The 11,658-nt window shown below is 40.4% G+C and overlaps 1 protein-coding gene across 1 annotated transcript; it reads left to right on the forward strand.

Moving 5' to 3' along the window:
- Positions 1 to 6,053: 6,053 nt before the first annotated feature.
- Positions 6,054 to 8,361, forward strand: A1O9_08106 (uncharacterized protein; the record flags this gene model as incomplete). The annotated part of the gene is made up of 2 exons (XM_013402492.1): positions 6,054 to 7,872; positions 7,937 to 8,361. The coding sequence occupies 2 exons, from the start codon at positions 6,054 to 6,056 to the stop codon at positions 8,359 to 8,361; spliced, it is 2,244 nt and encodes a 747-aa protein (XP_013257946.1).
- Between the last annotated feature and the right edge of the window lie 3,297 nt (positions 8,362 to 11,658).

The following is an 11,658-nucleotide window of genomic DNA, read 5'->3' on the forward strand; positions in this document are numbered from 1 at the left end:
TATAGACGTTCTATAGATTTATTAACTATTACCGAAAGTTTATTAAGAACTTCTTAAAGATTATAGTACTAGTTATTAACTTAACTAAGAAGGAAATAATCTTTAATTTTAGGAAAGAATATAAGAATACTTTTAAAGAGCTAAAGCGACGAATAACGTCCGCGCCTATCTTATATATTTTCGATCTAGAAAGAAAAGTAATTATAGAAATAGACGCCTTAGATAAAGTAATAGAAAGCTATCTTAAATAGAAAGATAAATAAGGAAAGCTTTATCTAGTAGTATATTACTTAAGGAAGCTAAGCGGATCCGAGATAAATTACGATATCTACGATAAGGAACTACTCGCGATAGTAGAATACCTAAAAATATAGAGAGTATATCTAGAAGGAATTAAATACTTAGTATAAATATACTTCGACTATAAGAATCTAATATATTAAATAATAACTAAAGAACTTAATAGGAAATAAGTTAGATAAGCTAAAATTCTAGCCTCTTATAATTTTAAAATTATATATATTCGAGGAATAGAGAATATTATAGCCGACGTCTTTAGTTAAAGAATAAACTATATAGAAGGACTAGAACTAGAGCTAGCGGCGCTTCTAGAAAAAAAAGAAAATTATTTAATATATAAAAGAATAGAAATAAGAATACTTATAATACTAGAAATAGAATTAACGATAGAGTAAAAATAGAAAATTATATAAGTAAGGTATAATAATAAAAGCGTAGAATACCTAGATATTAATAAAACGATCGAATTAGTAATACGAAATTTTACTTAAATAGAATTAAGAAAAGACGTTAAGAAATACGTTAAGAATTATAATATATACTATAAAGCTAAATACTCGAGATATAAACTATATAGCTTACTATAGTTAGCGGAAAATATAGATAAGGTATAGTTAAGAATAGTAATAGACTTTATAGTTAAGCTACTACTATTAAAGGAACCTATAACGAATACGATATATAATAGTATACTTATAATAAACGATATACTAATAAAATATATTTACCTACTACTATATAAAGAAGTATTAATAGTAAAAGAACTAGTATATATAATTACGAGAATAATATTTATATAGTACGAAATACTAGAAGTTATTATTATAGATAGAAATAAACTATTTAATTTATAGTTTTAGTAATCGTTAACCGACCTATTAGAAATAAAATATAAGATATCTATATTATATTATCTATAAACGGACGAATAGACGAAAAGAACGAATTAGATAATAGAATAATACTTACGGTATTACGTAGATTACTAGTAAAAGAATTAGGTCGAGCTATTATTAATAGCTTAATTCGCTTTTAATAATAATATATCGATAACCGAAGTATTACTATTCTTTACGAATTACGAAAGATACCTAGATTTCGAGAAAGAACTAGTAGGAAATAGATCTATAGTAGAGAAGGTAAGAATAAAAGTAGAAGACTTATATAAATTATACTTTCTATTAAAAATAAAACTAGATAAAATATCGGAAATAATTATAAGAACGGTAAATAAGAAAAGATCTAAGGAACTAGACTTTCGGAAGGAAGAAATAGTTTACGTTAATATAAAAAATATAAAAATATAGAGACTAAGTAAGAAACTAGATTATATAAAAATCGGACTATATCGAATTAGAAAAATATTAGGACTAGTCTCTTATAAGCTATAACTACTAGAAGGATTAAATATATATTTAGTATTCTATAAATCGCTATTAGAAAAAGTACTAAACGAAGCTAAACTAGGACTAGTATATATCGATAAAGAAACCTAAGAACCCTTTTATAATATAGAAACTATACTCTAATATAGATAAAAAAATAACCGAACGAAATATCTAGTTAAATAGTTAGGATACCTAGAGGAGGAAAATACGTAGGAACTAGAGATAAACCTTAATCCGAAACTCGTAGCCCGATATTACCGAACTACTAGATAATCTAAGCCTCGGCTAAATAACTACGCTTAGCCGAAAGAGCCTCGAACTTAGTATTAGAAAATACTCTATTATAATCTTTTCGGTTATTACGTATATAGTTATTATACCGCGTATAACTATCTAATATAAAATAGATAATATTTATATTCTAGTAGGGAGTATAGCGACCTATACTTTCGTATTTTCTTTCGAGGGTTTTAATTTTAAGCGCGGTACGTTAACGACGAATAGTAGAGGACTTAGAACGTTTAATAATATCTATAGGCGATATAGTTAGCTATAGGGAGGGAAGAAACGAAAAGCGCGGAGAGGACTTACCTTAAGTACGTTAAGGGTAACGACTAGAAGGAGGGGAGAATAGTATTACGAACTAGGTTACTTAAAGGATTACTAAGGGAATTAAGGTATTCGCCTAAGGAAGGAAGTTAGCCGATAAAGAACGAGGCTAAGTTATATAACTAGGTAGGACTAGATTTCCTAGATTCCTTAGATTTTATAGGATCTTAAGAAATCTACGGAGAGCTATAAGATCTAGGAGAGCTACTAGCTCTATATATATATACTTACTACCCTCGTTAAGATAGATTATAGTTAACTTCGTTAATAATTCTATACTTATATTTTAGAATATAGTCCGACGAATAAGTATTCCCTTTATTATCTTAGTTAATACTTTAATACCTACTCTATTAAGGAACCCTACCTTAGTTAGAACTACTTATAGCTCGAATTATAATATTACCTTCGTAAGTTACCGATAATACTTAACCGAATTCTATCGTTATATAGGACGAAGAAGAATACTAGATTAAAAGGATTATTCGCTATAAATTCGTACGAAGAAGTCGAGGGTCTTAAAGGTAGTACTTAGTAAAATAGACGAAATATATAGAACTAACCTAGGAACTAGAATTATCGCTCTAGGATATCGTAGCTTTAAACGCGTACGAATCGATAGCGGAATAGTCGGCTTCCTAATTACTATACGAGAGTAAAGAGAGAGTACGTACGAAGGAACTATAAGAGTAATAAAATATCTAATTATACTATATATATTTAGCTTATTTAGTTATCGTACGGCGAAGCCTAATCGCTATATTAAGGTATAAGCTATAGTTAAGTATAGAGAATATTCCTTATCTACTAAGATTATACTAGTACTAATACTAGTACTATACGAGGATAAATAAATAAAAGAAATATCGTACGTACTTACCGCTAAGGGGCGAGCCTTTTTATAACTACCTTACCGAAGCGAGAAGGAGGAGGAGGAGGAAGAAGAGCCTTACGAGTAGGAAGAGGAGCGTCGTCGTTATCGGACGAATTCGACGATAATACTATAATACTACTATCGTCGTCTTTATCGCGCTTCGTATAACGAGAACCGCGATCCGACTATATATAGTTATCGTATATACTATCGAAGTATCCTAGGATACGACGATACTCTAGAAATAGGCGTATTAAGTATTTATAACGATTATAAGGACCGAAAAGGATACTTCGGCTCTAAATAAGTAAGGCGTTAATATACGATAGTCGATACGACCGAATCTATACTAGAGTAACTACTCCTCGTACGAAAGGTACGTTAGTTTCTAGTATAGCTAAGACCGCTCGTTAAGAGATATTATAGTAGTACGATACTAGCGACTACTCGGAGGTAAGAAAAATAGAGATTTAAGTTAGCGCGAGCTACTCTAACTAACGCTAAGTCGTAACGACGTCCTATACTACTAATACTATATTATCTTAACTTTTTTTTTTATTCTTCTATTAGTATATACGACTAAACGAAGAAGTCTAGGGCTTAGAGTATAGAAGGTAGATTTAAGAGGAGGAAATAGATTAGTTTACTTACTTATTTACTATATCGACTATTAACGTACGAGAATTAATAACGACTAATAATTATATATAATAAAAGTAGAAATAAGTACTTATAAAACTTTCTCGATAATTAATATAAGAGAAGAAAAAGTAGAATAAAAGTAAATAGAAATAAGAGTTTTACTTTATACGCTACTCGGCGCCCGACTAGTTTCTATTAAGAGTAGCGGCTTCTTAGCGTTATACGAGGAGAGAAGGAAAGTAATATTACGAATTAAATTCGTATAAAGCTTTAGAGTACGCTTTAGAGCGATTACTAGTAGTATACCTTTAGGCTATATAACTATATAGCCGAAGCTATATAACTCCTTTCTATCGATTATTTTCTAGGAAACTATACTAACCTACTATAGAAGAGGATAGGAAGTATTTCCTTTATTCGTATAGTAGATAGATTTTCTCTTTTCTTTTCTTTCCTTAGCTTTAGAATCCTCGTTATACGGTAGTTAGACGAATTACTCTAAATTCCTAGCTAAATCCTTATAATAGTCGACGGCTATTTATAGAAATAGTCTCGATAATTAAGATCTATTTACGGTTTTCTAGTGTTACTTTATATAATTAAGTAGTATTAACTCTACTAATTACTCGTTAATTAGTATAGATACCTAGAGCGATGCCTATCTCGTCTATATTATAGATATTCTCCTAGGAAACTTAATATCGCTCTCGTACGATATTAAAATACTTAAACTAGCGATTTAGGGACTTAGGAGTAGTACTCTAGAGACGTAATCTATAGATCTTTTTACCTACTTTAGAGCGAATCTCTAGATAACGTTATATAAATCGTAATATCTAGTTTTAGCCGATACTTAAGGGCCCCGTAGAATTACCTTAAATAATTATAACGAGATCTCGTATTTAAGTAAAGCTAGGAGGGTATCCTTACGCCTTAAGGTCGAGTATCTATCGTATAAGTATTTACTCTTACTTATTTAATAATATCTATTATAGTTTACGAGTAATTACTCGTAAAATACTACCTCGTAGTCGACGGCCGAGACTAACGTGATTTATATTATTTACCGCCGCGGTAGCGTGAATACTCGTGTATCGGCGATTTTAGTAGTCGGATATCGCTTGGAGCATCCTAGTCTCTCGATTTAATGCCATTTTATTATGTAAATATATTAATTAGTGGAGTAGGATGATGTAGAGGAGGAGGGAGTAGTATTTGGAACGCGTAAAAACGCGTGTTTCGTTACTAGGGTGTTTCATTACGTGGTGCCTAGACTTATAAATTCGAGTCCTTACTATTTTAGGTTGCCTAGGTTGCCTGATCGGAGAACTAACGGGCCTCTAAGCCTCATTAAGGACCTCGTATTTTCTGTATACTAATATACTCAGCGGCGATTCTTGACCTCTCCAAAATCTATATCTATGCCCGGGCCTAAGCACCTAGCTGCTTTTCCTAAGCTCTGACTAAGCAATTATGAGCCGTGGCGGTGCGGTCCGAGTAGTGCTTGGCGGACGTTAAGCAACGCCGTGAGCCACTCGAGGGGTCCATAAATTGGGCCCCAGGTTCCTAGTTTTGGGCGTTTTAGGTACTCGCAAAGGCCTAGTTCCGTGTTCTTAGCTCGTTTATTGTTGCCAGGAGTGGTCAGGGTGTCATTTCAGGGCACATTTCAACCAGCTGGGATAATTGCTACTCCCGCACGACTTGCTTTACTGGGTAGACTCTCGCCAGACGAACAGTGCCCACTAATGTGAGTATCTCTAATAGTATAGATAAGCTTTGTGAGTTTGATATTGCTACTTCTAGAGCGATAATAAAAGTTAAAAGTACGGTGAGTTCTGTTGCGCGCAGCAGACAGGTTCAAAGGATTGCATTGACTCTAGAAGCACTGCTTAATGAACTATCAAAAACGATGAGGGCCAGCCTTGTACTTATAGACATAGGAAACCCTCCTTCCTCCAGCGTGTCCTGTAGCCTTGCGGTTAGCCTGTTCTGATGCTTGGCACGCGAACGAGAACCGTAACGCGGTACTCACAACAAGTTCTTAATAAACAACTTTATAGAACAGTGCTAATAAAAAGGGGCTTTCTAGGCCAAATCTCGCCTACCCCTATCCTAACTAATCAGCGCACGACTTGCCAGTCACCAAGCCAGTCGCGGCTGGCGGCGAGTGCCAGTCGCTAACTTTTAGCCCTGTGCCACGAAGCTGGGCAATCGTATAATCCACCACTTGTCCTACCAACATGAACGTTCCATCAATCGCCGTCGAAGAGGCGGCGCCAAACTATGTATATAAAAAATTGCAGAATAAGGATGACTTTCGCTTGATCACAATTCTCCCCGGTCGTTTTGAGGACATCATTCTTCTGGAGATCTCACATGTTCCCCTACTGCCGCTTCATCCGACGATCTCGCAACGGATGGCCCTGGCAGAGTTGAAGAAAACACTGCCTCCAAACTGGGATGTTCATGAGGCACGCGCAAGCTATCGATTCCTGTTTTCCTACAAGAACCCGGAAACGGGGTCACAGATCTCATCGTGGACGCACCCCATCGGTACTATCGATCCATGGCTCTACCTCCAGTCGAACGAAGGGAGAGAAGACTACGAGCCGAGATATGAAGCCTTGTCCTACACATGGGACTCGCCACTTCATCCTGAAACAGTATACATCGCAACCGGCACCTCCTCCTCGAAGCTCTCCATCAGGAAGAATCTCGCCTCTGCCATCCGTCATCTTCGCTACCCTGATAAACCACGCACGATATGGATCGACGCCCTCTGCATCAACCAGTCGGATGTCAACGAACGGAACGAACAGGTCCCTCGCATGGCCGATATCTACTCACGTGCCCAGCGCGTGGTCGTGTGGCTGGGCCCAGATTCGGCAAACGGTAGCCATACGATGCGAATCCTCGATTTTCTGGGGAGTCAGACCCTAACGACCGTCGACAACTTGGTCATCGCCACCCCTGAGGCGACAGAAAGACACTGGGATCACCGGACGGTGCTCCCGTACGATCGCGGCACTTGGATGGGCATCGCCCAGCTCTTGAATAGAGACTATTTCAAACGGCTATGGATCATCCAGGAGATCCAGCTCGCCAAGGAGGTTATTTTGTGCTGTGGAAATGGCTCTGTAAGCTGGGATCATTTTTCCAACGCAGTCAATTTCCTGTATACGAGTGAGCACCTCTCGCAGTCACTCATTCCGCGGATGAGGCTGCGGCTAGTGAAGCGTCTAGCGCAAATGGGGTTCAATTACCCCATCTCTTGGAATCTCCTAAATTTGGTGGAGGGAAGGGCCTGTTCCGACCAGCGAGATCTCATCTATGGTCTCCTCGGCCTGCTACCGGCGTCGTTTTCTTCTCGGATCGAGCCTCGCTATGACCTACCGGTCCGACATGCTTACAAAGAGGTCATGCTGGCGCACATTGAGCATGTGCAGCGACTTGACTTTTTCGAGGCATGCTCTCTCGCGGGGAGAGAGCAGCCCGGAACTCCTTCGTGGGTGCCCGACTTTTCGGCACCGCCGGCGGTCGGCAGAGAGGTTGGCATGCAGCTCGCCGCTGGGTACTCACGGTGCTGGGCAGAATGTAGATGGGAGGAGCAATTGCAGCAGGACGTCTTGAAGGTGGCTGGAGTGCAATGCGCCAAAATAACACATGTGATGGAACTAATCCCGGTAAGCGACAATCCTTTGAAGACATTGGTTGATGTGAGGGCTTTGGAGCCTGACGATCTCGACACTGCGCCGTTGTATGTCACAGGCGAGCCTTTTCGGGTGGCATACGCAAAGACAGTGGCTGGGAATCATGTACAGGAGAGGTTCCCCACGCTCAAGTTTCCAGATTTGGAAACCTGGTTGACACAGGACTCCCCAAACGCTCTGTTTGGGAAATGGGGTAAGAGGGGATTGCCCTCTCCTGAAGCTTGGGATAATCATGCCAAAGTCCCGCTTGTATTCTCTGAGGAACGAGCCTTGCGACTGTTACAGGGTCGACGGTACTTTGTCACTGACAGGGGATATATCGGGTTAGGACCTGCGGGTTGCGAAGTTGGTGAGTGGTCAAGGCTTGGACCCATCAAGATGCAGTCATCCCATAGCCAGCTAACAAGAGTTAGGCGACATCATCTGTGTTTTCCTTGGTTATGACGCTCCAGTGGTGCTGCGGACACAGTCGGGAAACCTCAAAAATTTTGCCCTTATCGGCGATGCATTCGTCTACGGGCTGCACGACGCCACTGCGCTGCTGGGCCAACTACCCAGTCCATGGCGAGTGCAAGTCTTTGAGGATGAGGCTGGCTATTTAACGGCATACAGGTTCTTCAACCCACAATCCAACGTGCTCTCGGATGAGGACCCAAGGCTTAGGCCCCTTGAACAGTGGACGAGGGTCACTAGCCCTCCTAGGACCGCGGATGACCCGGTCATATTCCAGTGCTTCCAGCATAACCAGACGGGGGAGATTATCAAGCATGATCCTCGGTTGAACCCAGAAGCTTTGATCGCGCGTGGCTTGAATGTAAATACCTTTTGCCTTGTTTAGGATGACGGTCTTACGTTCTTGAATCTAGCGAAATAGGGCCGGGGCACTCGCAGATGCCCTACACACGTAGGCCGCACCGAACCCCGCCGGACTGCGTCCCACTCCCGCGATAGGCCGCGCGAAATCCCGCCGGGTTTCGTTGCGTTGGCGGTGGAAAGCCTGACGCGCCAACATGGACCAGGTTCACGAGTCCACCGACGCGTTTCAGTTCGAAGGGCCCCGGACATCGGGTCTTAGTCTTCTGAGTGGGCCGGCCAATTCAGCGATGGAGGGTGAGAGGAACTCCTCATCACAATCGTCAGCGACATACTCCGAGGCCGTGAGCTGATTAGTTAGGGATGTTTCCATTTCAAGGTCCTCAGAAGGCGCGGCAACGCCGCGGGTACGCAAATTGATGTCGGTGGCTCCCTGGTCGGCAGTGGGATTCAATATACTCTCCAACCCGGGAGGAGGAAAATGTATTAGCTAAATGTAACAACCAATCGTCTACTCTTGTTGCAGGCGACCTATATTCAACCCAGTCTGTCATCCAAAGTTTTCTGGCGAAGGGAAGCAAGTGAGTTTTCATGGCAAATCTCCGGGGTCTTTTAGACGCGGTCAATTTAACCTCTTCAGCTGGAGGCCCCTTGATAAACTGTATATGTGTTAGAACGCCCTAGACGAGGGGTGACGTCGGGAAGGATCCTAAATTTGTGATAGATCTGGCAACGCTACGAGGTATTTCGGGATTTTCAGGATTGGCTCGACGCCATACAGGTGTGAAAGCGTTCTAAGTTTTGCGCACAGTCTCCACGCAGGCGGCTTCGACACCTTCTGCACCATCAATCGCATATGCCACTCCCTCATATATGTTTGTAATGAGCGTAAGTCGTATGGAGACACACTAGGATTCTGTCGAATAAATCTATTAGGCCATGCTAGTGAGATACCTATACAGCGGAGTCAAACAACACACTTACACCATAATTCCAACTGTTTTTGGTAGTTTCTCTGTGCTCCCAGTTCAAGCTTCCTAAAACTTAGCTTACTGATGACAGTCTAAGGTATGGAATGGGTATTGCATTTATCTCTGTCCTAACTCAAGAGCCTGTATCGAATGCTCAGTTTATATACATCTCTGGTACCTCCTAAGCGACATCATCAGAACCGTGAGTCTGACTTGAAATGGCCCCCATACGCCTCTAGCGGGCCAATATGCCTAATCCAGTGAGGCTGAACGAGGCTGAATTTGTATAGACCTAATCGCAGATGTGTGCTCTCAGCTGTACTGAGGTATTCATCTATAGTGGGCGTTCAACACTTATCATCCAAAATACTAGTATCTAGTCCAGCTCCCTTCTCTTTGGCTTCGCGTAGAGTTTCGGCAGGATCCTGTTCCTTACCCATCGTATAAGACCCGAACATACCGGTAGGACAGGGACTGAATAGTAGAGACGAACAAACAGGAGGAGTCTTAACTGGGATAGAGATAGGAAGGACAAGCAGGGCAACCAGCAAAGTAGAGGGAAGCAAGAGGATCAGGGAGGATCGGAAGATATGGGTTGTACAGTGTGAGAGTAGATTTCTGGAGGGAGTCTTGCCCAAGGGCAGTAGAGGGAGTGCGACCCATTCTACAGGTCTCGTATTGCTTGTAAATCGACCTCGTCGGCGCCAATTGCGCAAGGCTGAGTTTATAGAGCCTCGTCGGCAAGACCTTAGTATTAATGACTCACCTACCGCCTATTCGACCTCGTTATCGCCTATCTCCGCCTGTATCCGTGCCTAACCTCACTATCGCTCCTACGACTCCGGTAGGTATTCTTACTCCCGTACCTCCTCCATTTTAGTTACATAACGTCTCCGTCTCTTTCCTCGGCTAAGCGCTTCTAGCCCGGCTAGCGCCGTAGACGGCGGAGGTTTAAACTACGTAGGTAATAGTTCCGGAGAGAGTTATCGGCGCGGCCTAGGTCTAGGTATTATAGGAGTACGAATTAGTAGTAGTATTATCGCCGCCGGCGTAGGGCTAGTAGGAATAAGAGGACTATTAGGTATATAATCCGGAGTCTTTCGCCTAGTAACTTCTATAGTATCTTCCTCCTCTTTTAATATCTATTCATTACGGGTTAAACCCGTATAAAGCTCTAGAGTACTCCCTAGAGCGATTACTCGTAGTATACCTTTATATTACGAACTAGGTCACTTAAAGGATTACTAAGGGAATCAAGGCACCTACCTAAGGAAGGAGGTTAGCCGATAGAGAACGAGGCTAAGTTAGGTAACTAGGTAGGGCTAGATTCCCTAGATCCCTTAGATCTTATAGAATCTCGAGAGATCTAGGGGGAGCTATAAGATCTAGGAGAGCTACTAGTATTATATATATACGCTTATTACCCTAGATAGGACTATTTATAGTTAACTTCGTTAGTAATTCTATACTTATATTTAGAATATAGTCCGACGAAAAGTATATTCCCTTTATTATCTTAGTTAATACTCTAGTACCTACTCTATTAAGAAACCCTACCTTAGTTAGAACTACTTATAGCTCGGATTATAATACTTTAACTACTACTTAATTAGTATTAGATATTTAACGTAGGATTATTATCACGGGATGCTAAGGAGTACGTATATATAGTGGATTGCTAGAGATATCGATACGAAGTGTCGATACTCCACGTCTTTTTAGCTTAATCGCTAGGGGCTATAGTATCCGCTCTAATAATTAATTATAAGAGTATAAGTAACTCAACGAAAACACTAAGATAATCGATTAATTACTATATAGTCCTTAGAATATCGACTATAAGAACTTAAGGAGTCTAAAAACCTCGTATACGATCCGTATAGCCCCTAAGGTCTTATATACTAGGCCCCTTAGTGTTTTAGGACTAGTCTTAGTATAGAATAGATACTTCTAGAGTCTACCGTAGTCCTATTCCGTAATAATTACCTCCCTCTTCCGAAGTATACTCGTCCTCGAGTATAGGAGTAGTAGGTAAGAAGTAGCGTTCTAGTATAGCGCTATATACGTTCTATATTAATATTAGAAAAAACGTAATACGTTTCCCTAATCTTAGGGTCGCTCCTAATCCTAACTTATCCTACTCTTAGGGATTATTCTATATTTACTTTAGTTTACCTAATCCTAGCGAGACTTCGCGTACTTCTCGTACCCTAGTATAGTATATATAGTAAGCTATACCTATAAGGCTAAACTTTTTAATTATTTAGTCTTCGCTATTTAATCTTCGTTAAGGTCTTAGCGATTAGTCCCTAGGTAAGGAGTATATTAACCTCCCTCTACCCTATCTTTCT

This window comes from Exophiala aquamarina, assembly GCF_000709125.1.
Source record: "Exophiala aquamarina CBS 119918 chromosome Unknown aczIA-supercont1.7, whole genome shotgun sequence".
NCBI classification, from domain to species: Eukaryota; Fungi; Ascomycota; class Eurotiomycetes; order Chaetothyriales; family Herpotrichiellaceae; genus Exophiala; species Exophiala aquamarina.